Source organism: Salvia splendens, chromosome 5, assembly GCF_004379255.2.
Source record: "Salvia splendens isolate huo1 chromosome 5, SspV2, whole genome shotgun sequence".
NCBI lineage: Eukaryota > Viridiplantae > Streptophyta > Magnoliopsida > Lamiales > Lamiaceae > Salvia > Salvia splendens.
This window is the reverse complement of record NC_056036.1, coordinates 25,425,769-25,453,631: the sequence shown is the minus strand read 5'-3', so window position 1 is coordinate 25,453,631 and position 27,863 is coordinate 25,425,769. Positions and strand designations below refer to the sequence as shown.

At 44.2% G+C, this 27,863-nt stretch overlaps 3 protein-coding genes across 3 annotated transcripts; 1 reads left to right on the top strand and 2 right to left on the bottom strand.

Moving 5' to 3' along the window:
- The first annotated feature begins 370 nt into the window (after positions 1-370).
- LOC121805196 (hsp70-Hsp90 organizing protein 3-like) lies at positions 371-2,517 on the top strand. Its single transcript, XM_042204987.1, has one exon. The coding sequence runs from the start codon at positions 436-438 to the stop codon at positions 2,182-2,184; it is 1,749 nt and encodes a 582-aa protein (XP_042060921.1). The 5' UTR covers positions 371-435; the 3' UTR covers positions 2,185-2,517.
- Positions 2,518-15,936: 13,419 nt separating this feature from the next.
- LOC121804018 (ATP-dependent DNA helicase pif1-like) lies at positions 15,937-16,614 on the bottom strand. The gene has a single exon (XM_042203572.1). The coding sequence runs from the start codon at positions 16,612-16,614 to the stop codon at positions 15,937-15,939; it is 678 nt and encodes a 225-aa protein (XP_042059506.1).
- A 6,881-nt stretch (positions 16,615-23,495) lies between these two features.
- LOC121804017 lies at positions 23,496-26,666 on the bottom strand. Its single transcript, XM_042203571.1, has 8 exons — positions 26,403-26,666; positions 25,924-26,159; positions 25,737-25,810; positions 25,504-25,657; positions 25,221-25,361; positions 24,460-25,103; positions 24,058-24,351; positions 23,496-23,866 (listed from the first exon to the last, which is right to left on the bottom strand). Exons 1-8 carry the CDS (start codon positions 26,664-26,666, stop codon positions 23,496-23,498), a joined length of 2,178 nt encoding a protein of 725 aa, XP_042059505.1.
- Between the last annotated feature and the right edge of the window lie 1,197 nt (positions 26,667-27,863).

Here is a 27,863-nt window from a genome sequence, read left to right as displayed (position 1 = left end):
AATGCATGCAAGTCACATTCTTTTGGGGAGGCCATGGCAGTTTGATCGTATGGTGACTTATGATGGATTTCACAAACACTACACCTTCAAGCACAACAACAAGTCTATTATGCTTGTCTCATTGGAACCTCAACAAGTTCAAGAGGACCAACAGAAATTGTCACAATCAAGGAGAGCTCGTGAGGTTGAGAGAGAAAAAAGTGAGGGCATTGAAAAAGAGTCGAGTGAAAAAAAGAGTCGAGAGAAAAGTAAGAATGAGAGAAAAAAAGGCGAGGGCATTGAAAAAGAGTCAAGTGAAAAGAGTCCGAATGAAAAAAAGAATTTATTTTGTCGGAGCAAAAGAAATAACGAGTGCAATAGTTGAAAAAGAGAGTGTTTTAAATTAAAACACTAGATTCCTCTACCCCCAATCAAAAAAACCCTAATTAATCATCCATGGCCGACGATGCCAAGGCAAAAGGCAACGCCGCCTTCTCATCCGCCAACTTCGCCGACGCCATCCGCCACTTCACCGACGCAATCAACCTAGCCCCAACCAACCACGTCCTCTACTCGAACCGATCCGCCGCCTACGCTTCCCTCAACCAATTCTCCGAAGCTCTCTCCGACGCGGAGAAGACCGTGGAGCTCAAGCCCGATTGGGGCAAGGGCTACTCGCGGCTGGGCGCGGCGCATATCGGCCTCCAGAGATACAACGACGCCGTTTCCGCCTACAGGAAGGGCCTCGAGATCGACCCCAACAATGAGCCTCTCAAGTCTGGCCTCGCGGACGCCGAATCCGCCCTAGCCAGGAGCTCCAGGCCTCGCCCCGGCCCGGGGATGAGCCCGTTTGGTGATGCTTTTGGGCCCGAAATGTGGGTTAAGCTGTCTAGTGACCCTACCACCAGGGGATTTCTTCAGCAGCCCGATTTCGTGAAGATGATGCAGGATATCCAGAAGAATCCGAACAATTTGAACATGTATTTGCAGGATCAGAGGGTTATGAAGTCATTGGGGGCTTTGTTGAACTTGAAGTTCCAGGCGGGGCCGGAGGAGGAGGGTGCGGAGGCCCCATCGGCCTCGGGTGATGGATCGCCGGAGAGGAAGTCGAATTCGGAAGCTGAGGCTGTGAAGGAGGATACAAGGAAGGAAAGGGAAGCTGAGGCAGTGACGATATCGGAAGAAGAGAAGGAGAAGAAGGAAGTGAAAGAGCAGGCTCAGAAAGAGAAGGAAGCTGGAAATGCTGCGTATAAGAAAAAGGATTTTGAGTCGGCGATTCAGCATTACACTAAGGCCATTGAACTTGACGATTCCGACATATCATTCCTCACTAATCGTGCTGCTGTTTACTTGGAAATGGGCAAGTATGAGGACTGCATTAAGGATTGCGAGAAAGCTTTTGAAAGGGGTAGGGAACTGAGAGCAGATTACAAGATGTTAGCAAGGGCCTTGACGAGAAAGGGTACTGCCTTGGCAAAGATGGCCAAGTGTTCTAAGGATTATGAGCCTGCCATTGAGACATTCCAGAAAGCCTTAACTGAGCATCGTAACCCAGACACACTGAAGAAGCTCAATGATGCTGAGAGAGCAAAGAAAGAGCTTGAGCAGCAGGAGTACTTCGATCCTAAAATAGCTGACGAGGAGCGTGAGAAAGGTAACCAGTTCTTTAAAGAGCAGAAGTATCCAGAAGCTATCAAGCACTATTCGGAAGCAATAAGGAGAAACCCAAATGATCCAAAGGCATTCAGCAACAGAGCTGCTTGTTACACAAAACTTGGTGCAATGCCCGAGGGGCTCAAAGATGCTGAAAAATGCATTGAACTTGATCCGACATTCTCGAAAGGTTATACCAGGAAGGGTGCAGTCCAATTTTTTATGAAAGAGTACGAGAAAGCGCTGGAAACATACCAGGAGGGTTTGAAGCATGATCCTCAGAACCCGGAATTGCTAGATGGCATAAGGAGATGCGTGGAGCAGGCAAACAAGGCTAGCCGTGGAGATTTAACCCCTGATGAATTGAAAGAGAGACAGGCTAAGGGAATGCAGGACCCGGAAATCCAAAACATCCTAACTGATCCAGTAATGAGACAGGTCCTGACGGACTTCCAGGAGAACCCAGTCGCTGCACAAAAACACATGAAAAACCCTGGTGTGATGGACAAAATACAGAAACTTGTCAATGCAGGAATTGTTCAAGTAAAATAAACCAAGCGCTAAAGGAAATGTGCATTTACAGATCTTTGTTGAAAGAAAACAATTGCTGATTGGATTAGTATCTTTTTGACATTCTCATGTTATGGTGATGATGAAATTTTCTCTCTGGATCTCAAGAGCATTGCTTCTTTGATTGTACTCCGGTGCTAAATTCATTCTATGCCTACAAAAACGTTTGAACCATCATCTCTTGACTGTGTCTCGCGACTGAAGTCATCTTTTGTCAATCTGATTCCCTTTTTTTGCTTATAGGATTCACTGTGTTGGTAAGATTGTTTTGAAAATTTATATTTTGGTGGGTAATGTTTGATATGTTTTGATGCATTGGAACATGGATGGATGAGCTAAAAAAAAAAAAAAAAAAAAAAAAAAAAAAAAAAAAAAAAAAAAAAAAAAAAAAAGTCCTTGTTTACCACTAACGAATTAACCACTTCTTTGCCAAGTACTTTTGTGTCTCTTTTACAGGAATTCGAAGATGTTTTTCCCGTGGAAGAATCAAGTGGATTACCTCTATTAAGAGGTATTGAATACCAAATTGACCTTGTTCCCGGGGCAGTTCTACCAAACCGACCAGCCTACAGAGCCAATCCCGAAGAGACCAAGGAAATTTAAAGGCAAGTCCAATAGTTATTGGACAGGAAAAATCCATGAGAGCATGAGTCCATGTGCTGTTCCGGTAATTGTTGTTTCTAAGAAAGATGGATCATGGAGATGTGCATCGACTGCTGAGCAATCAACAAAATCACAGTAAAGTATCGCTATCCTATTCCTAGGCTAGATGATATGCTTGATGAATTGCATGGATCTGTCGTGTTTAGTAAGATCGATTTGAAAAGTGGTTATCATCAAATTCGTATTAGAGAAAGAGACGAATGGAAAACAGCCTTTAAAACAAAATTTGGTCTATTACAGTGTTTAGTAATGCCTTTTGGTTTAACTAATGCACCATGTACTTTAATGAGATTGATGCACCATGTTTTGAGAAAATTCATTGGAAAATTTGTGGTTGTTTATTTTGATGATATTCTTGTCTATAGCAAAAATGTGGATGAACATCTTAACCACGTGCGTGTAGTTTTGGATACCTTATGAAAAGAATCATTGTATGCAAATCTCAAAAAGTGTTCTTTTTGCATGGATAAAGTTGTTTTTCTGGGTTATGTTATAAGTGCTAATGGGATTGAAATGAAAAAGGAGAAGGTGAAAGCTATTTTAGAATGGCCAATTCCTCAAAATGTAGCACAAGTTAGAAGTTTTCATGGTCTTGCAAGTTTTTATAGGAGCTTTGTCAAGGATTTTAGTACAATTGCTGCACATTTGAATGAAATTGTGAAAAAGGATGTTTATTTTTATTGGGGAGAAAAACAAGAGCATGCTTTTAATCTCCTTAAAGAAAAACTTACAACTGCACCAATTCTTTCTTTGCCTAACTTTGGTAACATGTTTGAGCTTGAATATGATGCATCTGGTGTAGGCATAGGAGCTGTTTTGTTGCAGGATGGAAAGCCAATCGCTTACTTTAGCAAAAATTGAAAGGAGCTCAATTAACTATCCAACGTATGACAAGGAGTTATATGCTTTGGTTAGAACTTTGGAAACATGGAAGCATTACTTGTGGCCTAGAGAGTTTGTAATTCATACGGATCATGAATCTCTCAAGTACTTGAAAGGTCAAGGTAAGCTTAGCAAGAGACATGTTAAGTGGGTGGAATTCATTGAATCATTTCCCTATGTAATCAAATACAAAAAGGGAAAAGAAAACATTGTGGCTAATGCATTGTCTCAGAGGTACATTTTAATCACTACTTTGAGTTCTAAGTTGCTTGGTTTTGAGTTGATCAAGGGAATGTATGATAATGACCTGGACTTTTCTTCTATCTATTTAGCTTGTGAGCATGCTGCATTTGACAAGTTCTATAGGCATAATGGCTATTTGTTTAGAGAAAATAAATTGGCTTTCTTAAAGGTTCTTTGCGTGAATTGCTTGTGCGTGAAGCTCATGGTGGTGGTTTAATGGGGCATTTTGGAGTCCGTAAGACAATGGATGTTTTGCATGAACATTTCTTTTGGCCTAAAATGCGTGTGGATGTTGAAAGAATTTGTAAAACATGCATAACTTGCATGCAAGCCAGGTCTAAATCACACCAACATGGTTTGTACAAACCGTTACCAATTCCTAGTACACCTTGGGAGGATATTTCAATGGACTTTGTCATTGGTTTGCCAAGAACAAAAAGAGGTAGAGATTCAGTTTTTGTGGTTGTTGATAGGTTTTCAAAAATGACACATTTTATTCCATGTCACAAAACTGATGATGCATCTCATATTGCTGATTTGTTCTTTAAAGAAATTGTTCGTTTGCATGGTGTTCCTAGATCAGTTGTGAGTGATCGAGATGCTAAATTTGTGAGTCATTTTTGGCGTGTGTTGTGGAATATGTTGGGAACTAAACTCTTGTTTTCTACTACTTGTCATCCACAAACTGATGGACAAACTGAAGTAGTTAATATGACTTTCTCTCAATTACTACGAACTTTAGTTAAAAAGAACATGAAAAGTCGGGAGGAATGCTTAACTTTTGCTGAATTTGCTTATAATCGAAGTGTTCATTCTGCTACTAACTTTTCTCCATTTGAAGTTGTGCATGGTTTTAATCCATTGAGTCCACTAGATTTGATTCTAATACCTATTGAAGAACGTGCAAGTCTTGATGGAAAAGCTAAGGCTGAAATGGTGAAAAGATTGCATGAAAGGGTAACACTCAACATTGAAAAGAGGACCGAACAATATACAAAGCAAGCCAACAAGGGTCGGAAACAAGTCATCTTTGAGCGGGAGATTGGGTTTGGTTGCATAAGAGAAAGAAGAGATTTCCTTCGAAAAGAAAGTCCAAGTTGCAGCCAAGAGGAGATGGACCATTCCAAGTGATTGCAAAAGTCAATGATAATGCTTACAAACTAGACTTACCTGGTGAGTTTAATGTGAGTGCTACTTTAAATGTTTCTGATTTATCTCCTTATGTTGGTGAATTAAATCCAAGGACGAATCCTCTTGAAGAAGAAGGGAATGATGGAGACACACCCAAGCTGATCTACAAGGACAAGAAGATGGATCCATTGATCATTCAAAGTGGGCCAATTACAAGATCTAGAGCTAAGAAGATAGAGGAGTCCATGTTGCTTTTAGTTGCTGAAATAAAAACCAATTCCAAGACCATTCTACATTGGGCCAAGTGGTGAATATTATTCAAGTTAGTGGGCAGCCCAAGGCATGAAGTTTGGAGGCACTACATATCACATTTTGGAGGCCCAAATTGATGATACATGATACATTTTCGTCCAAGTTGGAGTAGTCAAAACTGAAGGGTCTTTTTTAGTTACATTTTATGTTAAATAAGTGACTTTAGATGTCCTAGAGTTACACCAAAGGTTTAGGAGTTACTTTTCTTTTATTATGAGTCATTTTAAGTGTCTTAAGTAGTACTAATGATGTGAGACTTGCAAGAGTCCATTCTAGCCTATAAATAGGCTTGTAAGCCTGTCATTTGAAGACACCAGTGATCAAATACGAAAATAGACTTTGTCTTGTGAGTTGAATTCTCTTTGTAGAGTTTTCACTTGTTTGGAACTTATCAAGATACTTTGAGCAAGTTCTTGTGGCGTTCAATCATACCGAGGTTCTTGGTTGATCATATAGCCAACGGGTCGTGGTTTTCCAAGCTCTGGAAGTGGATCAAATCAGATTATCAATCAAGGGAGTCAGCTGCCAAACCTTATACGTAGGGTTCTTGGATCAATATATCCAACGGGTCCTTCGTCGTATCCCAATCTATATCGGCAAAACCATATCTTAAGGGGGAAAACACACATAAAAACACACATATATGTGACCTAAATATGTAACTATCATAAGAAAGGTCAAGCGGTAATTTGAACCCTAACCTTTAAGCCGCTCTTTCCACACAACAGATTTTAGTTGAGTAATATCTCTACTCGAATAAGGGATCCTAATCTGCTCTCAATTTCTTCCAAACTCATTTCTCTTAGCTATAAAGAAAAATGGGCCAATTAGTAAAAAATATCTATCCTAATGTAATAAACAGCACCTCAATAACTTCAACCTCCACAGGCATAGTTCAGTAATAGTCTCTCATTTTTTTTCTTTTTTTCCTTTTTTTCCTTTTTTCTTTTTTTCCTTTTTTTCCACTGTTTCCTTTCTTCTTTTTTTTTCCTTTTTTGGGAAGTGTTCTCAGGCTCCTATACAGGGTGCCCAAAGCTTGAATAGCTTCTTTTTTTTTTAATCAAACACCTTCACGGTGGTGGGTTCGTAGGTCCCTCATCCATATATTGCATAAAAACAAGATACATAATTAGGATTACAAGACAACCGATCACCCTATCTATGCCTAGAAGATCAAAAAATATGTACAAAACTCTAGAACAATTACACCATAAGAGTAGGTAAGGGACCTGGCGATGGTGGCTCGACACCTACATACTCTCCGGCGTTCGAAGACCGACGAGATCGGTGGAATCCTTCCTTGGTATCCTTTCCTACTCACGCTCTCTATCCTGTTCCCAAACTCAAATATTGGGGATCCCCATTTGCTCCATTCGAATGATATCCTTGAGGCCTCTCGGCACGACTTGGGCATTCAAAACTTGTCCACTACTCAACTCCAATCCCATTTTTGCCAGAAAGTCGGTCGCCTTATTTCCTTCGCGGTGAATGAAGGTAGTGCGTAGAGTTAGGCGACGCTTGTGTAGAGCGATATGCACCATGACCTGGCGAATGTGTGCATACCCCCAGCCTTTTCCTTCCACCAATTTGATTGCTTGCTCGGAGTCCGCTTCGAGCCAGATTGGTTTCGCAAGTTCCTTAGCCATTGTCAAGCCATGGTGCATGGCTAGTAACTCATCCTCAAGAGCTGATTGTGCGGTGAGCGGTAGTGCAAATGCTACAAGCAACCTTCCCGAATGGTCCCGTATGAGGCCTCCTCCCCCGGCTTTTCCTATTGACTCGCAAAATGAACCATCCGTGTTGAGTTTCAGCCATGGTTGGTCCGGTGGGTTCCATTTGATCATTATGGCTAGTGGCTGGGGTCGTCTTGGTGCGGCATGACTCGGGATGTTGACTCCAAGCCTAACACCCTTCCAATGCTTCGGCTTGAGGCTGTCGTTGGACATGCTATTCCTAATGAAAGTGAGGGTCTGCCATACCATGTTATTCGCCTTGAATTGGACTTCTTGGTGTCTGCTTCTATTCCTTTCTGCCCAGATAAACCAAAATATGAGGTATGGCATGAGTCGACTGAGGTGTTTCCTACCCGGTTGCTGCAGTCTTGTCGCCCATACTTCGAGCCTAGTTGGTATGGTAACGTTGATCCGAAGTGGGGGGAGGAGCCTTCGAACCACCCGTCAAATTCCCTCCACACCTTAGAAGCACCTACTCCTTGGATGAAAAGGTGTTGTAGGGACTCGGTATGTGGCCTAGGGGCAGCATTGACACTTGGACGCAAGCTCAATCTTCCGCCATTGGAGCTTTGAGTCAACTGGAATTCGATTAGATAGGAGCCTCCAGAACTAGATGGCAATGGTTGTGGTGAGGCCTGCCTTCAATATATCTTCAAGGACTTGGATGATGGGCCTTGGCGTCTGGAATGTTTCCCATGTCGAGGCTATCTAGAACTCACCGAGCCGGGATAGAGTCCATCTCGGTAAGTCCGGCTCCCCGGAGAGAATCGGTGTATTGAGGATATCAGCGACGATCCGTTGTGGGAGGCCAGCCTGGTCATGTAGTAGCTGCAATTTAGATTCATCCCAGGCACCTTCCTTGATAAACTCTGAAACGGTCATTGCAGGACTACCCCTCTCATCGATGCAAAGCCCCCTAAGTGGTGAGTTATCCAGCCAAATATCATCCCAAAAGTAGATCCTTCTTGAGCCGACTATCCATCGAATGTGCGGGTGCGCATGGGCCTAAGCTCTGGCCAGCCTCTTCCACGTTGGGCTACTTCTTCCCGAGGTTCTCGTGGTGAGAGGCGAGGATGTGGAACAATATTTACTCATTATGTAGCGTGCCCATAAAGAAGTATGTTCTCGAAATCGCCACCACAATTTAATGTTGAAGGCTCACAGCACTTCCTTGAACTTGGGAATTCCAAGCCCTCTTCATTGGTGGGGAGACACATTTGTTCCCAACTAATCCAATGGGTTCTTTTCCTTTCATTGGTCGAACCCCAAAAGAACCGCGCCAACTGTTGATCAAGGAGTTTAAGGGAGCCAACTGTTGGCTCAATGGCTTGGAAAATGTGAATAGGGATCACCTCCAGGGTGCTCTTAATGAGAGTTAGCCTCCCTCCAAAAGATAAGTGTCTATGCGCCCATCCGGAAATCCTTCTAGCAACCTTTTCCCAAATAAACATGAACATATCCGTGCGCTTGACTCCTCAGAATATGGGGACTCCCAGGTAGAGGAAAGGAAAGGTCCCCCGAGCAAAGCCACCTTCAGCAATGTGCCCATTGCTCAAGAACTTCAGCAATGTAAAAGTTGCTTTTGGCGAGGTTGATCTGTTGTCCGGAGACTCCCTCATACCCATTAAGACATGCTCTAAGTTGATGCAGGGGGGTCTCGGCCGCTTGTGTGAAGATAATGATATCATCGGCGTATGCTAAGTGGCTGATTTCCATGCACCGCCTCGAGGCTTTAAAAGTCATCTCCCTCCGGCTGAGAATGAGCTTGTGAAGGGCCCTCGACAAGTAATCCGCCGCCATTATGAACAAGGCAGGTGAGAGGGGTCTCCTTGTCGGGTTGATTTGAAAAATCCGGCGGGGGCGCCATTAATTAGAACAGAAAACCAACAGGAACAAACGCACCTTTCAATAAGGCTAATCCAGGCCTCCGGGAAGCCCATGCATCGAAGCACTTTTGTAAGAAAGCCCTATTGAACCCTGTCATAGGCCTTGGTCATGTCAATTTTGATCACCACATTCGGGGCCGGGGAACACCTTGCGATCTCATGGAACATCTCTTGGGCGAGGAGGACATTGTCGTTTAGGAGCCGTCCCTTCACAAAAGCAGATTGATTGGGAGATATGACCTGTGGCAAAAAAGGTGCGAGTCTAGCCGTTAGGACTTTGGTGATGATCTTATTAAAAACATTACAAAGGCTAATAGGGTGATAGTCAGCTCATGTCTTGGGCGAAGCCTTCTTTGGGATAAGAACGATGTTTGTGGCCGTGATGCTTCGGGGGAGGTAAACCCCTTTGAAGAACTGTGAGATCACTTCCACGACATTCGTTCCAACAATCGGTCAACACGCTTGGTAGAACGTGGCCGAGAAACCATCCGGCCCGGGTGCACTATCCCCGGATATCTCAAAAACTGCTCTCTTCACCTCGTCCGGATCTGGGGCATTATGCAGGTCTGCAAGGTCGTCCGAAGGGGGTATTTGATGGATCAGGTCTAGGTTCGGCTCCTCGAGCGCTGGGTTGTCCGGTGCAAGGAGACTCTGGTAGAACTCCATCGCCGAATTTTGAATCTCATCCGTGATCTCCTGACCATTTGCACGGATGGAGTGGATTCGCAGCCTGACCCTCTTCTGTTTCACCCAACTTTGATAGAATCTGGAGTTCCTGTCTCCCTCCGCAAGCCACCTCAAGGCCGCCTTTTGTCGCCAGAAATCCTCCTCCATCTTGAGTAAGAGGATGTATTCGGCAATGTTCTTGTTTATCTCAGCCCTGTTCCGGGGCGTTGGATCGACTTCGAAGTTGGCTTGGGCCTTTGCGATCTCCCCTTCCATCCTCGTGAGGTTAGCATGTATGTTCCCAAAGACTTCTTTATTCCATGCCTTTAAGGGTTTTTTGCTTCTTACCAACTTGATTTGGAGATTTAGGAGCCCGGTCGCCCCAGTGGATTGCTCCCAACTGTCTTGGACTATCTTCTTAAAGCCTTCATGTCGGATCCACATATTTTGGAAACGGAAAGCACTATCCCCTGTGGTAGGTCTCGCCATCTTGCACCTTGCGAGGATCGGGCCCTGGTCCGAAGAGACTCTCGGTAGGTTGGTCACCCTCGTTGCCTCGAAAACCTTGGTCCATGCTTGACTCACAAACATTCTGTCCAGCCTTTCGAATAACCTGTTTTTGGCCCACGTATACTCCGCTCCATCATAGCTCGGGTCAAGGAGTCGGCAATCTTCAATTGTTTCTACAAAATCAATCATCTCGCCCTACCGATTGGTATCACTTCCTACCCTATCAAAATGTGAGAGGATCGTGTTGAAATCCCCTCCAATTAACCATGGCATTCCTTCCAATTGACTAGCCATGCGGTGTGAAGTTAACCTCCCATGTAGAATCTGATCCCCATCTTCTTCGATATCAAAATGAGCTTCTTCTTCGGTGAAGATCCAACCTTGCCGGATGTATTAGTGCCTTTGAACTTTAGCCCAAGTGCCTTAGAGTATCGATCCGGGTTGGGGGATGTGAGTGGATCCATTATTGCAAGAAACATAACATTGTATCTTTTGATTAGTTTTTTTAAAACGTTTTGGGTCGGTGCATTAGCGACTCCCCTAGCGTTCCAAAGCATTATATTGTAAGACATATTAACAAGTTAGGGTCGTACCCGGAAGGTATGAAGGCCCTCCTTGAAACAAGACATTTTGTCGGTCTTCCTCCCTTGTGTGTTCCCCAGCGTCAATTTGCAAGGGAGTGTCCTCGGCTTGGTCGGAATGTGATTGAATATCCATCGCCGCCACATCCTCCTCGCCACACCCATCAACATCGTAATCTGCATTGGCCATGAGAGAGTAGTATTTGTTTGTACTCATTACATTTCTAGGCAACTCATCTCCGCTCCATCCGCTCTTACTCGGGAACGGCCAAAACCTCCCTCTCGCGCCCCCTTGTGCGCTCCCTCGGGAGCTCGAGATCAACCGTCGGTTTGAGCCATCATGATACCATGTCCCGTCCCTATTCCCATTTTCATGCTTGGAGACTCGGGGTGAGCCACTTGTGTGTTTGCTTGCCACACCCTCCAATCGGCCATTTTTGAGATTTTGTGGGTCCCTTTCCGATTCGGAACCATCATGAGTGTCACCCATAATGTCCGGACCCTCCCACACCGGTTTGAGCCTTTTCTCCCCATCCGGTCTAGCCCTCGGTGACGTCCCTTTCCCCTTGTTTTTCTTTTGCCATTTCCATTCAATGTTGTCCTTGGGTGTGGCACTTGTGTTTGCTTGCATTTCGGCCGAACCATTCACTCCTTGAGTTGCCTTTTGTGGGGTTGCCGTGTTGTAATTTCTCTTAATCGGCCTTTCGATCTTGCCCACCGCATAGCACATGATATGGATTGGGATAGGACGAAGGACCCGTTGGATATATTGATCCAAGAACCCCACGTATAAGGTTTGGCAGCGGACTCCCTTGATTGATAATCTGGTTTGATCCACTTCCAGAGCTTGGAAAACCTCGACCCGTTGGCTATATGATCAGCCAAGAACCTCGGTATGGTTGAACGCCACAAGAACTTGCTCAAAGTATCTTGATAAGTTCCAAACAAGTGAAAAACTCTACAAAGAGAATTCAACTCACAAGACAAAGTCTATTTTCGTATTTGATCAATGGTGTCCTCAAATGACATGCTTACAAGCCTATTTATAGGCTAGAATGGACTCTTGAAAGTCTCATATCATTAGTACAACTTAAGACCTTTAGAATGACTCATAATAAGTGAAAAGTAACTCCTAAACTATTGGTGTGACTTTAGGACGACTTATTTAACTCAAAAAGTAACTTAAAAATGACTCTTCATTTTGGTTGCTCCAACTTGGACGAAAATGCATCATGTATCTTCAATTTGGGCCTCCAAAATGTGATATATATAGTGACTCAAAACTTCATGCATTGGGCTGCCCACTAACTTGAATAATATTCACCATTTGGCCCAATGTAGATTGGTCTTGGAATTGGGCTTTTATTTCATCAACTAAAAGCATCATGGACTCCTTTATCTTCTTAGCTCTAGCTCTTGTAATTGGTCCACTTTGAATGAACAATGGATCCATCTTCTTGTCCTTGTAGATCAACTTGGGTGTAGCTCCATCAGCACACACTACATGAATGCCCAACGTGCTTGCACTCCCGACAATAGGCGGGAATCTTGTCCCATCGGACTTGTTGCACCATTTCTTTCCCGCAAATGTCTAGTATGATTTCTTCGGGGGCGGCTTTGTGATGTCAATCTCGACACATATTCGCGTAAAGGACAGCCTTGTTTTGTTGGCGGTGGCTCGGTGAACTTGAATTGGAGTCCCTAGGAGTTTGCCGATTGCGAAGAGGGCCGAATGGTCGAACAAGTGGATTGGAAGGCCAATTAGGTTGCACCAAATTGCAGCTATCGGTGACTCGCAATAGGCGTCAAAGTCTGGAGGCCACTTGAAGACTCTCATTGGGTGACGATCAATGAACCACACCGGCGTCCCTTTTGGGCCACTTAGAAGCCTTGCATAATCCGCCAAATCCTCGCATTGTATAAGAAAGTGTTTGGCGTTAATGTATTTCCAAGTGAAACCATGGTGAAATTTAATATTATCAAGGGCCTTTTGAATTTGTGCGGCCATCGGGATAGAATGAGAGAATTTACCTACGATGGCGTGCCCAACGTTCTCGGCAAGCTTCCGTATTTCCGTCCCCGAGAAGTAGATGGCTGGTACTCCATTGGAGACTAATGCAAAGCCAATGTTTTGGATCTTATCGGGCTCAAACGCTTGCGGCCCACTCGGATCGGGGGTCCCTTTGATCATCTCCGCCATTGTGCGCCAAGCGTTGTTGTGCTTCGGGGTCGTCCTGGCTCCACCGGGTTGCGTGTTGTACGTCGCGGAACCTCTGGATCCCTCCCCTGTTTTAAGATGACTTCCACTCCGGGGTGTGGATAGATTAGCTCTAAACAGGTCGGCCATGACGGTCGGCTGGATGGGCTGGCTCGGATTCTCCACGCCTCGCTCAACGTAGGGTCTCTTGGCCGAGGCCGTGTTAGCACCACCTTCGGTAGATTGTGCGTTGGCGCGAGTAGCCGCAACCCGGTGTGCTTGTTCACTCGTAACCTTCCTCGGCCAGCTCGCTTACACTTGTTGTTTCGGCCGCCCGTTCTCAAAAGTGTCACGAATCTTTAAAATTCGGCCCTTCTCCAAGTGGGGAATTCCTCATAATAGGGGATAAAGGCGGACATGGGTGTAGGCCACTTTGGGTCATTCACCGGCTGGGAGTCGAGACGTGGTTCGACCGCCATCCGAACGTCCTCCGGCTGTGCCGCGACGAGCAAGGGTTGTGCAACCATGGCATCAACCATGTCCGCCCCATCCAATGAGGCGAGTGGGAGGAGATTAGTCGAATTTGGCTGCATTAGCCCCCCAACGGCTAGCTCCCCACGTGACTCCTCAAAGTGGCATAGCACAAAACAACTTTTGGAAAGTGACTTTGTCTCCATAGCTGTTTCGGGCAAGTTGACTATCGCGTCACCCAAGGCTCCTTTTGCTTTTGCTGCACATTGTACTTTTGATTTGTCATGACTTGGTCGAGGATGACTTGCCTCATCTCCGGCTCTGTGAGCGGCGTCGTGGTCCGGCCAAGGCTTTTTTATGTGAGGTTCCTTGCGTGAGGTTCCTTGTGCTCATCACACTCCTCCATGCTTCCATCTTGTATAAGATTATCCTTATTCAGCTGCATTGGGGCCTCAATACCAAGTGTATCACGTGAGTCACCAAGTTGGCATGGCACCAAAGAACTTTCCAAAAGCAAATTTGTTTCTATTTCCATTTCAGGCATGTTGACTTTCTCTTTGTCCAAGGATGACCGATCATCCTTGGTCGGGGATGTGCGGCGGCTCGTCCTCGTCCTTGTCGCCGCCGGCCACTCCGTCTCCGGCGCACTGCTTGGATTCCGACATATCCCTCACCTCGAAATTGTTGTAGGGATTCTCGCATCCCCGTTCCCGCTCGTCGTCAATACCCAAGCTTAGAGGCGCGGGAGCTTGCGGAGCCTCCCCTTTTTCACCTAGGGGAATCGCCAAAAAAATGGCTCCTTTGCATTTCAGAGGACCCACGGTGGTGCTGCCCTCTACATCAAATGAGAGCTTCTTCCTTAGTTGTTTGTCCTCTGGAAGAGGGGATGGGACAAATCGCTTCCGGCCTTGGCCTTTGGTGGGTGGAGCCGGCGTATTACGCCGGCTCTTGAGCTTTGCTTTTGTTATCTTCACCTTCATGACCTTAGTAGGGATAGGTGGTGATGTTTCGTCGTTCGAACGGAAAACCATAAGTTGGTATGAGATAGTTCGTGCCTCCTCAGGGTCCGGCGGGTCTCGCGGCAGAGAATCCGGCATGGCCGGGAGTCTAGGCGTGTTTCGGCAGCCTAGGCTTTAAGGAGGTTTGGTGGAAAAAAGGTCGATAAAGTTGGAGCGGGGCGAAATAGGTGATCCCGCACCGGTGTAGGGCAAATCGGCGGAGGGTGTAGTGGCTGAAGTGATGGTTGGCAAGCGGAGGAAGAGATCACCGACAGAAAAGATGGCGGTGGTTGGTTAGGCGAGATGCAATAGGGCGAGATTCTTAGAGAGAAGCAGAGCTTGAATAGCTTCAGCTGCAACAACAACGCTTTTTTTTCCTTTTTTTCATCCTATAATAATGTCTACATTTGTGATATAACCTGCAAGATTCAAAAATGTTGCTCAGGCAACACCAATTACTTGGTCACGATATTAATACCAACAATATGCTCTACATAAAGTTAAGAGAGAACTGGATTAACTAGAGGACTTGCAGTCATGGAAACCATATCATACCTTCTTTATTGTTCGACAAACTTCTGAAAAATCTCCAGGAGTAATCTTTTTTGGTGGATGCAAGCTCTGTTAGTTTAGCGACAACCTCTTTCCTCTAACACCAATTGAAACTTTCTAAACATAAAATATAAAAAGCTTGAATAAAATGCTACCAAAATCATAATTATCTGTAATGGATATGTGGCACGAGAAAAATCAGTATAATGATACGGAAAAGTGGAATAACCTAATCTATTTTTGATTATAAGATGAATGAGTTATAATGGAAAGTAGCATAATACCTTGAAAAGCTCCATATTGCTTCACTCATTCGCTAATAACAGCAAAAGCGGAACCTTGTATATCTCTCAAATTTGACTTTACTCTATGCAACCTGATACATAAATAGAAAAATATATTTAAACAGGTTAGTAATATAATTAGTAACTTTTTTATATAAATCTGTAGTAAACAATGTTTAAACTTTTCCATAAACAATAGGCATGAAACAATATGGGACCTTAAAATCACAAGTTCATCATCTTTGATTTTAGAAACCACTAGTTTTATCACCCGTGCTATGCACGGGACATGAAACTTGTAAAAGGTTCTAAAATAAATGAACTAAAAAAATTCACATGATTAACTTTTATATTGTTATGCTTGCAAACAGAGAATTTGTTGTTTGTAAAAAAAACACATCATAAATATCCAGAGAAATACATAAGTGTCTCTTTATACATACCACAAAATTGTTATGCATTTGAAACGCAGATATGAGAGGAACAAATAAAATATAATACATAATAAGGATGAGATAATGATACTTATATACATACATTATACGTAAGACAATAGTAAAATAAGTTCATTACAAAACGCAATATTCTTAAATAGAAACTTACTAATACAACAAAAATTCAAGGTTCATAAGTTTTGAAGAACTTCTTTATAAACAATGTTAACAGTAGAATCACCATAGCCTTCACCATGTTCATCTTTACACACCAAAATCTTCAAACCTTCACGACTTGTGACTCTTGATATAGCAACATACAGCTGTCCATGATTGAAAACAGGTTTTCTCAAAAACAATCCAACATGAGAGAGCGATTGACCCTGACTCTTGTTAATGGTCATTGCATACGACACAGTCAAAGGAAACTGTCTTCTTTGGAACTTGAAAGGCAATCTCGGATCAGACGGTATTAGGCACATTCGAGGAATCAACACTTTATGGCCACCCAATACCCGTCCTTCTAACACATAATCACCTAATCGTGTAATTATCAATCTTGTGCCATTACACAACCCATTTGACAGGTCTATGTTCCTCAACAACATCACTGGTGTACTAACTTTCAACAACAATTCATGGTTAGGAGTACCAGAACACTTCAAACTGTTCAAGAACTCCACAGAATGTATCTCAGCGAGACCATTTGATGTGAAATCAGATTTTGAAATACTATCAGAACTTAAGTAAACACGACCTGGAGACTGATCCAAAGAAATCATGAATTGGTTAACCTCATCAACTACCTCTAATGTAGGAGCAAGTATAGCACGGCCATGCAAACGGCTAATCAATTCTTCAGGAATCATGTAAGAAGGATAGACATTTGAAACAATGGTTCTAAGAGGATCACCAGAATTTGACAAAACAATGTCAGCAGGAAGTTTTTTTATTTTTTATTCAAACACCTTCACGGTGGAGGGTTCGTGGGTCCCTCATCCCTATATTTCACAAGGAGAGTAGTACAATGCATGGCTACACCCAGAAGTGGTGTCCCGAAATCTAAGGCAGGAGTAGTATGCGGTCCGTGACAACAGGTCCGGACCTCATCATACTCCCTTCCAAAAGCAAAATACAAATAGCCCAAACCAAACAAACTACAATCCTCTCGACCGCCAGTCATCCCCATTCTTCCTCCTCATTTTGAACCCTGATGTTTGGGGTTCCGATTGCATCCATTCGCACGATTGCTGCGAGGTGTCTTGGTGCTGATCTGGCTCCCATTCTGCAAAAATCAATCCTCTCCATACCAATTTTAGCAAGGAGATCTCCCGCGCTATTACCTTCCCGATGGATGAAGGTGAAGCGCATGTCCTGTTGGCGCTTGAGGAGTTTGATCCGCGAGGTCACTCGGCAGAGGTGGGCCGGCCCCCAGCATGAGTCATTAATCAGCTTGATTGCTTGTTGTGCATCCGATTCCACCCAGATTGGTCGCCCGAATTCCATGGCCAGGTTCAGCCCTACTTGAATGGCAAGTAGCTCTGCCTCAAGGGCCGAGTGTGCCTCGAGTGGGGTCGCAAAGGCTGCCAACATGTGTCCCCTATGATCTCTCACGATCCCTCCTCCTCCGGCTTTGTCCGTATCCTCACAGTACGCACCATCCGTATTGAGTTTGATCCATGGTTGTTCTAGTGGGTTCCACTTGATGGCCATCGCAAGCGGCCTAGACCTCCGTGGCTCAGCCTGATTCAGAATATTGACTTTAAGGAGAACTCCCTTCCAGTGCTTCGGTTTGTAAGTCCCATTTGTCATGCCATTTCTGATGAACGTTTGCACCTGCCAAACAACGTTAAATGGCTTAAACCTTACCGATTGATGGCGACTCCTATTGCGTTCCGCCCAAAGGAACCAAAGGATAATGTACGGTATAGCCCTGCCGAGGTGCTTCCTGCCTGGCTGCCGAACTCTTTGCGCCCAAACTTTAAGCCTATCAGGGATGGTGTCATTTTTCCAGAGAGGAGGTGAAGAAACCCCGAACCATGAGTCGAATTCCCTCCAAACGGCGGAAGCTCCACTCCTTTGGATGAATAGGTGCTGCAGGGATTCAATGCTCGGCCGATGTGGACAGCATTGGCATTTAGATGCCATCTCCATTTTCCTCCACTGGAGCTTAGTGTCCACCGGGATTCGGTTAGATAGGAGTCTCCAAATGAAGATGGCCATAGAGGATATAAGGCCCGCTTTCCAAATGTCATCAAGGCCTTGGATGGTAGGTCTTTAGGTTCGAGTAGTTTCCCATGTTGTGGCGAGTGAGAACTCCCCATTACGAGATAGTCTCCATCTCGGGACATCCGGTCCATCCGGAATGATAGGTGTGTCGAGGATCTTTCGCACCACTTGAGGTGTCAAGCCGGCTTGCGCTTGAATCAGCCTCAATTTGGCCTCGTTCCACTTCCCTTCCATAATGAAATCCACGACGCGCACAAGAGGTCCACCCCTATCGTCCATACTAAGTTCCCTCAAAGGAGCATCTCCAAGCCATAAGTCATCCCAAAAGGATACATTTCCTTCTCCCACCACCCAACGCATGTGTGGGTGAGCAAGTATTCGAGCCCTCAGGAGCCTCTTCCATGTAGGGCTACTTCCACCCTTCGCTCTAGCCGTGAGTGGGGACGCTTTGTGGCAATACTTAGCCGTCATATATTTTGCCCAAAGGGAGTTTTGTTCCCGGAACCGCCACCATAGCTTGATGTTGAATGCCCGGAGCACCTCTTTAACCTTCCGGATTCCCAATCCTCCTTCGGCCGTGGGTAGACAAACCTGGTCCCAACCAATCCAATGTGTCTTTTTCTTCTCATTGCTCGATCCCCAGAAGAACCGAGCCAGCTGTTGGTCTAGTTGCTTGAGGGCACCTCCCGTTGGTTCAATTGCTTGGAAGATATGAAGTGGGATCGCTTCCAACGTGCTTTTGATCAGTGTGAGTCTCCCTCCAAATGAGAGGTGCCTATGGGCCCACCCGGAGATTCTCACCGAGACTTTCTCCCGTAGGAACAAGAACATATTCGTACGCTTCACCCCTCTATAAATAGGTACCCCAAGGTATAGAAAAGGGAATGTACCTCTAGAGAAGCCTCCTTCACTTTGGATTGAATTTGCCCAATTTTCATTGGCCTTCGCAATGTAGAAGTTACTCTTTCCAAGATTGATTTGTTGTCCGGAAACCGCGGCATAGTGGTCCAGGCATGCGCGTAGTCTCCTAAGAGGTGTTGCGGCTGCTTGTGTAAAGATGATGACATCGTCGGCATAGGCGAGGTGGCTGATCTCCAAGCTGCCTCGGGTGGCTTTGAACGTCATCTCTTTGCAACCAAGGATAAGATTGTCAAGTGATCTCGAGAGATAGTTCGCAGCTAGCACGAAGAGGGCTGGGGATATGGGATCTCCTTACCTGAGCCCACGGGTAGTGGTTTCTTCGGAATGAGCACAATGCTCGTGGCCGTGACACTCCGCGGGAGGTAGGCCCCTTTAAAGAATTGTCTAACCGCGCTTACAACGTCCGGTCCGATGATGCCCCAGCAAGCTTGATAGAATAACGCCGAGAAACCATCCGGCCCGGGTGCACTATTGGGCGAGATATAAAAAATGGCACGTTTAACCTCGTCATTATCCGGCGGTTTGAGGAGGTCATCTAAGTGCTCCGAGGGTGGAATCCGTTGCAAGAGGCTGAGGTCCGGCTCATCTAGTTCCGGATAGTCGGGCCCAAGGAGGTTTTGGAAGAAGCTGACCGCCGATTCCTTGATATCCGTATCATCTGTGAGTTCCCTCCCATTGTCAATGATCTTATGAATTCGAAGGCGAATCCTCTTTTGTTTCACCCAACTCTGGTAGAACCTGGTGTTTTTATCCCCCTCTTCCAGCCATCGGAGAGCCGCTTTTTGCTTCCAAAGGTCCTCCTCCATCTTGAGAGGAAGGATGTACTCGGCAATGCGTTTGTTGACCTCCATCATGTTCCTGGCCGATGCGTTCCCTTCAAAGTCCGCTTGGGCCTCGGCGATGTTCTCTTCACAATTCTTGAGGTTGGCATGGATATTCCCGAAGACCTCTTTGTTCCATCTTTTTAGAGCGCCTTTGATCCTTGCGAGTTTTAGTTTCAAGTTGAAGAGGCCCTCGGCATCCGTAGGGGCCATCCAATCTTCACGCACAAGCTCATTAAATCCCCCATGTCGCACCCACATGTTTTGAAACCGGAAGGCTCTACCGCCCTCATGGTTGCTGGGCAGCCTGCTTCTGACGAGCAATGGTCCATGATCCGATGCGATGCGAGTGAGATTTGTGACTCGTACCGCATCGAATAATTGGGATGTCGTTTCACTAATCAGCACCCTATCCAATCGTTCCATAAGGCCGTTCTTAGCCCAAGTATACTCTGCTCCGTCATAGCCCGGGTCCAGTAATCTACAATCCTCAATGGCTTCAGCAAAATCAACCATTTCCGCCTGGCGGTTTGTGTCGCTCCCCGTCCTATCCCGGCAGAGATAGGATTGTGTTGAAGTCTCCTCCAATAAGCCAAGGCATCCCTTCCACCACTTGAGTAATTTCCCTCATCTTTTCCCACAGCGCAACACGCTCCCCTCTTGAGCACTTAGCGTAAACCGCCGACAGCAGAATAGGAGAAGGAAGCCACGGACAAATAAATCTCCCATGAAGTAGCTGTTCCGAGTCATCCTCAACAATAAAATCCATTCCCTCTCCAACGAAAATCCAGATTTTCCCATTAGTGTTAGATCCCTTGAAGGACATCCCCAGCGCTCTTGAAAACTTGTCCGGATTAGGGGTAGTGAGCGGCTCCATTATTGCAAGAAAGCAAATATTGTGGGATTTAATTAGTCTTTTAAGGACGTTTTGGGTTGACGCATTCGCGATCCCCCTAACATTCCAAAATAGAAAGTTTAAAGACATGATCAACAAGAGAGGGGCATACCCGGCGGGATTGAAGGCCCCCCTTGAAATTCAACAATTTGGAGGTCATTCCCCCCTTTATACGGCTCGGACTCCATAAGCGCAAGGTTGGACCCCTCGGCAACTTCATTATGTGGAAAGGATTCCTCCCACTCTTTATCATCTTCAAACTCATTTTCCGTAAAGTTTTCTCGGGCCATAAGGGTGTAATAGCGGTTGGTGCTCATGTGGCTTGGTCCTTCTTGTGATCCGGTGTTGTCAAGAATAAAAGGCTTGAAGAAGCCTTTTGAGCAGCCACGGTCGTCCGAGGCCGGCGCTGCTCCTTGGCGCGCTAATACCACACCTTTCGCCTTACCCCTACGTCCACCATCAAGGGACGATGTTCTGGCGAGCGGCCCCTTAGGAAGGTTATGGCCGTGCTCCATGGTCATGTCATTGCCCACCGCGCTATGCATTTCCCCTAAGTAGTCTGGCCCCATCCAATCCGGTCCCGGGCGCGCACTAGCCTTTGGGTGTTGTCGCGAGTTATTCTCTTTTGCTTTGTATTTCCCTTGTTGTTTCCATTCCATGAGATCATTGTTTTGTTTCGATTCATCCATATACTTCTTGGCTCCCATTCCACCTTGTTGTGACGGTTTTGGAGTAGCTATATTATAGTTTCGTTTTAGGGGACGCTCCACCTTCCCGGACGCATAGCAAACATCACTATTGTGACCCACGTGCTTACATTCCCGGCAATAGGACGGGATTTTATCCCACTTAACTTGCTGCACCATTGTGCGCCCACAAATTTCAAGGATAATCTCTTCGGGTGTTGGCTTAGTAATGTCGATCTCAATGCACAACCGCGCGAATGATATCCTCGACTTGTTGGCCGTAGCTTTATCCACTTGGATCGGGGTTCCAAGGAGTTTCCCAATTGCATAGAGTGCCGATTGATCATATAGGTGGATCGGGAGGCCAATTAGATTGCACCATATCGCCGCGATCGGAGACTCACAATAGGCGTCGAAGTCCGTAGTCCACTTAAAGACTCTCATCCGGTGCCGATCTATGAACCACACCAGCGTGCCCTTGGGTCCACTAAGTAGTCGAGCATAGTCCGCCAAATCCTCAAATTGAACAAGAATATGTTTGGCATTAATATATTTCCACGTATATCCTCGACGAAATTTAATATTATCAAGCGCCTTTTGTATTTGATTGGAAGCCGGAATTGAATGCGAAAACTTACCTACAATTGCATGTCCAAGGGTTGATGAAAGCTTTTGGATTTCGGATCCGGAGAAGTAAATCGACGGGATCCCATTAACCGATGAAGCAAAGCCTATACTTTGGATGCTCTCCGGAACAAATACTTGCGGGCCTTCATTTGCCGGCTTCTCTCGCACCAAGTCGGCCATGGACTTCGGCTTGTTGTTAATCCTCTCGGCTGATTTGGGGCTTTGAGCTTCGGGTTGTGAGTTCGTGCTCGAATCCCCCTCTTCCATCGTTTCATCGGGTGGCTTAGGTGTCTCCGTCTCCTTGTTGGCCCGCACCACTTTGGCCGGTAGGGTTGCCGCCCCCTTAAGCACCGTGTTCTTAGACGTGTTTTGGTGAGAGTTCTTCGTCCCGGCCGTTCCCTCCAATGCCGAACCAGATTCGAACGTCTCTCGGATTCGCCGAGTCCTTCCCCTTTCCAAGGGGGGGAAGTCTTCTAGGTTTGGTCCATTCTCAAGGAAAAGCATGCGTGGGTTACTATCTTTATCAATGCGTGGTTGCTGGTGTTCAACATTGTTTGTGTGGGCCGCCGCCGGTGAAGTTCCGACAAGGAGTGGTTGAGCCGTCGCCGCATCAAGTGACTCCGCCACATCCAAGTCGATGATTTTGAGAATATCTCCCTCTTTTTGACTCTATTGGCTGTATTGGGATGGAGGAGTAATGCACCACATGTGACTCACCACTTTGGTAGGGGACAAATGCACTTTCGGAAAGGGACCTTGGTTTTATTCCCATTTCGGGTAAGTTGACTCCCTCACTCCTCAATGCACTTTTTGGCCGCATTGGTCAGCCAAATCCTCTTGGGATATGCATGTTGCTTTGGCTTCTTCTTCCCCAACGGTCATCACCATTTCATCGGGTACTTCGCCGGCGGTGGGGGTTGACGCGGCTGCCGGCGGTTCTTCATGAGCCATCGCATCTTCTCCCTCGGTCACAGGTGCCTTAGGTTGTTTTTTCTGGCTTTTTCCTACCATGTTGCCGTTGTGGTCAGCCGGGAATAGACTTACCTTACTCCTTGAGACGTTGGCTACTAAGCTAGTGCCGTTGGTCTCGGCACCGGAGCCTTCTTCCGGTCCAAAGTCTAGTTTCTTCCGGTAGTGGGGATGGCACAAATCTCTTCCTGCCATGTCCTTTAGTTGGAGGAGCTGTCGTGCTCTTCCTAGCCTCCACCCGGATCTTCTTGCTCTTCAACTTCAATTCTTTCGCCGAAGACTTCGGCTTGGGGTCTTCGCTCGCGTGAAAGACCATGGTGGTCAGGGATGAGCCTTGGCACTTCGGGATCCGGGAGAGCCGGGGTGGGGTTCGCGGTGGGGTCCGGCATGTCTAGCCGGGGTACAACCTTGGCGGTTGTGCCGTGCCTTGATCCGAGACGGTGGTATGGTGGGTCAGAGGTTGGAGGTGGTGTTTCTTGGAGAACACGATGAAGCTTACTCGGGTCTTGGGGTCGTCGCCGATGGAAGGCGGTTGTAAGAGTGGGGTGAGGGTATGGGATGGGGTGAGTGGACGTCGGGAGCGAGCCAGCAGGAAGTTGAATTCACTTCCCCATCATTTGGACCACCAACAACACCATCGCCAATAGAAGCAACCCAAGAGGAAAATTTGTCAGCCTAATATTTTTTGTCAGCCTTACAACTGTGCAACTCTTCCAAAGATAAGATGAGTTAATAGTAGCATTCACAACATCTTGACGACTGCCTTTAGGAACAACAAGCAAAATTTGTCTAAAGTCACCACCGAAAACAACCGTTTTTCCACCAAACGGCTTGTTCATGTTTAATTGATCAGATACACGCATAATATCTCTTAAAGTTCTATCCACGGCTTCTATGCAATGTTTATGAATCATTGGAGCTTCATCCCATATAATAAGCTTTGCTCTCACAATCAACTCAGCAAGTGCACTACCTGGTTTAATATTGCACATAGAATCTTCATTCACAATAATGGGAATTTTAAACCGAGAATGGGCCGTTCTACCACCCGGCAATAATAAAGATGCTATGCCACTTGACGCCACATTTAAAACAATATCTCCCTTCGAACGAATCCCTGCAGACAATGCTCTCCAAATGAAAGTTTTCCCAGTACCTCCATACCCGTAAACAAAAAATATTCCTCCATCATTGAATACACAGACGACATTATAGTGTCATGCACACAAAGTTGCTCGTCAGTGAATTTGGAAATACATTCTGAATATTCACTTGGTAAAACATCGCGATCATAACACAACTCATCAATAATCAGTCTATTTTCACATGATTCAAAATACTGAATATCAGGATACGGTAAACCATGGAAATCACGCAAAGTTTTGCCAAGATTCTGCAGCAATTTCTCTATTTCTGCCAACGCCAAATTCTGAATTTCATCCTCACTCAAGATCAAACCTATAGTAATTACAAATACATTGATAGAATTATTATCAACTTGTCAATTAAGATGAATAATAAATAACATAACAAAAGTGCAACGAAAATAATTAAAAAATAGCTTACCAGGATTATTTGTTAATTTTCGACGACTATAAAGAACATCTTCGGACAACTGTTTCCAACAACTTTGCCAAACAAAATCCGGGCATGAAATAGATTCTGATGTTAACAAACTCACATACAGCAATCTCAAAGAGTGAGCTGAAGCCCAAAAAGAAGCCTCCACAATTCCATGAACATATTCCTTATCATCATCCAACAACCCTAAAGCAAAGCAAGCATCTCTAAATGTAGCATACTGAATGCCATTAACACATCTGATGTCTTCATAGGAAGCACCTTTAACAATATTTAACAAACATCTGAGATAATACATATCACCACAACCAGGAGCAACATAAAACAACCTTCCAATAGAATATCTTTGTTTCCTAGGTTCCCAGTGATTCTTCTTCCATACAAGTTTCGTAGGAAATTCACCATAAGTGAGGTCCCTACCTTGAGAATATATCTTATTTGCTTCCATCCAAGCCAAGAACTTACTTTCATGAATTGTCTTACGATTCAAAACAGTATCCAAGTCAGCTGCTTCATCAAATATGACATGTTGATCTGGAAGATGAAAACTCAATCTTTCAACAGGAGGATCTTTGTATTGAATTTCAAATCCAAATATTCTCCAAGCAGCTTCACAAGACGATATATACCTACAATCATAGTACAAACTTACTTCATCAGTACATCGTTCAGCACCATCCGCACCAGATTGGAAAAAAGAAGTTGTCACACGATCATAACCCTTATTTATATACTTAAACAAATACTTAATAGATTGCGACTGGTTGCACCACTCAACGTTGACATGACCGCCATACTTCATAAGAAGATAACGATTGTATGGAACAACATATCTATTATCTAGGGGCACACCATCCTTCACAACAACACGACCATTATCTCTACGTCTGTAAGCAGGATAGCCATCTTCATCAATGCTTGTGACCGCGAGATATTTTTTGGGAAAATATTTGGAACAACGTCCATTGACCATGCAAGGAGACGATTTTCGAACGACACCACACGGCCCATATGTATTCTTTCACATACTCATAATAGTGAGGATCAGCTACTTGGTCGGGAAGTTCAGCTGAAATAATCTCATCAATGCGTTGAGGCTTAGGCTGTTTGTCCTCATTGCTTAAAAACAACAAAATATGAGCATGGGGCAATCCACGTTTCTGAAACTCAACTGTGTACACAACTGCAGAAAATAATTTTACTAAATTACTTATTCGAAAACAACTTTAAAAAATATTTGAAAGCAAGGTCTTCAAAAATACCTGCTTTCATAGCTCCAAATATTTTTTTACTCTTAAGATCTCTTATCAAATTATCCAACTTGACTTTAAAGATTCTACAAATAATATCAGGACTATCATATGATTTCAAGCCCTTAAATGCAAGATATCGACATATCTCTGGGCATTTAGGATTGCACGTAAAGGTAATAAACAAATTTTTGGGTACCCAATCCACCTACAGATCGCCATCGCATCTTGATAATTCTGAACCATATATCGAGCTCCACCAACAAAACTGGAAGGCAAGATAATTCGTTTCCCATGCCTTGAACCATCTGTCTCACCACGAAGAACAACTTCCGCCAGACCACTATACAATTCAGCCCGAAACCTTTTCTGATGGGTTCGTACAAAAGTAAGACGTCCAGTCTCAATCATCGTGTATGCATCAACGACAAACTGCTGAAACAATCACCTTCCAAATAAAAGAATAGAATACTCAGAAATTCTTTCATATAAGCGGAAGGAAAAAAATTCTTTAGGACTAATACTTTTTCTATGGGTCGATGAAGAAGAACAATTTTTAGAAAATCCAATATCTTCTCTATAATCCTCCTCCCCATAAGCAAACAAAAGTGGATACTGGAGTGGAAGATAAGAAGGATGCAGTTCACTAATGCGCTGCAATTGCCCTGACTTCTTTACAACAACAATATCTCTGTCACCCAAAGCTTCATCGAAATCACCAACGACAAGTACAGCAACCTCAGAAACGGACGGTAGGTTATAGGTTCTTCCATCCCTACCTCTCTTACCAAGCAACCTCAAACTTACATTGGGTTGATTTTCATGTCCAATCTTTTCTTTGGCCATACGAAAAGACTTCACTAACGCATTATTTTCATCCAACATATGTTGCAAATCACTGACAATCTCTAAATGTAGGTTATTCACTCCATCCCTTTGCATGTACAATAAAAAATACTATATTTATTTTTTAACAAAACTAAATATATATTTAATTTGTTAGCTAATGAAAACTTAATTACCTCACGGACATTATTCTGTAAACTTCGGCTCACAATCGTATCACATATAAATGGGCAAACTTCGGCTCACAATCGTCTAATGGTAGTAAACTACCAATTAAGTGGTAATTTTGCCCGTGTAAACGAAAAACAGGGGGACCACCACCAGTGTTAACACTATTGTCAACTTTACCTCCCATGGAGGTAAAACCAAACATTGAATTATATGAACGAATATTTTTCAAATAGTGACTGTTTTTGGCGTCATTAGAGAACATTAATTGGTGCAAAACGTCAGGTGGAGAAGTCAACTTAGGAATCTCAACATTCACATTCATACAACAACCCGAATATCTTGGATTTGTGGCCTTATTGGGTTTGCCAAGACGTTCCTCATACCAAAATAATACTCCACAATGTGAACACATATACGAAGGATCACCAATATCCCAAAATTCTATACAAAAAATTAGTAAAGCATAAACTATTCACATATACAATTTGATATATATAATCAGGAAAATACAAAATTAGAAAATTAAGTCAGTAACCAAGATACGATAAAACATACCTCCATCTTGATTAACATAAGATTAACCGAAAGATCTGTCATTAACAATAGACTGATTGCGTTCATCAAGCGCATCATCACTTATAACAATAGGACTTTCAAGTGATCCACACACAACAGCTACAAAATATAGAGCAAAATTTGAATCACATTAGTCCAAAATATATGATTTGAGTATTACTATCCAAATTAAAAGAAATACAATACATTGTTAATAAATTTAAAAGATTACTTTTACCAAAAGTATTCTTTCATACTTTAAACAATAGTACAAATTAAACATCTTCGCAAAACAAATAAGTAAGGGCCTACAATTGGAATTATGCTTTCACTTCAGAAAATGTAAACAATTATTCTCTATGTATTCATTATATTTTTGTCTATATAACAATTTCCCAGTCCTATGCATATTGTCAGAAAGTAAAAATACAAAGTCTAATAAAAGGCATAATAATACTATCAACTCAAAAATAAAAAGTCTAATAAAAGGCAGAATAAAAAGTCTAAAAAAAGGGCAAAATAATACTAAATAATCACAATGGAATTGTTTTTTCACTCTTTTAGAGA

Excerpts from the sequence above, each read along its gene's own strand:
- LOC121804018 (XM_042203572.1), bottom strand. The coding sequence starts at position 16,614 with ATGATTCCTGAAGAATTGATTAGCCGTTTGCATGGCCGTGCTATACTT.
- LOC121804017 (XM_042203571.1), bottom strand. The coding sequence starts at position 26,666 with ATGCAAAGGGATGGAGTGAATAACCTACATTTAGAGATTGTCAGTGAT. Across the intron at positions 26,160-26,402 it reads GTGACAGAGATATTGTTGTT|CAGTTTGTCGTTGATGCATA; the intron begins GTAAAGAAGTCA and ends TGATTGTTTCAG. Across the intron at positions 24,352-24,459 it reads AAAATTAACAAATAATCCTG|GTTTGATCTTGAGTGAGGAT; the intron begins GTAAGCTATTTT and ends TAATTACTATAG.
- LOC121805196 (XM_042204987.1), top strand. The coding sequence starts at position 436 with ATGGCCGACGATGCCAAGGCAAAAGGCAACGCCGCCTTCTCATCCGCC.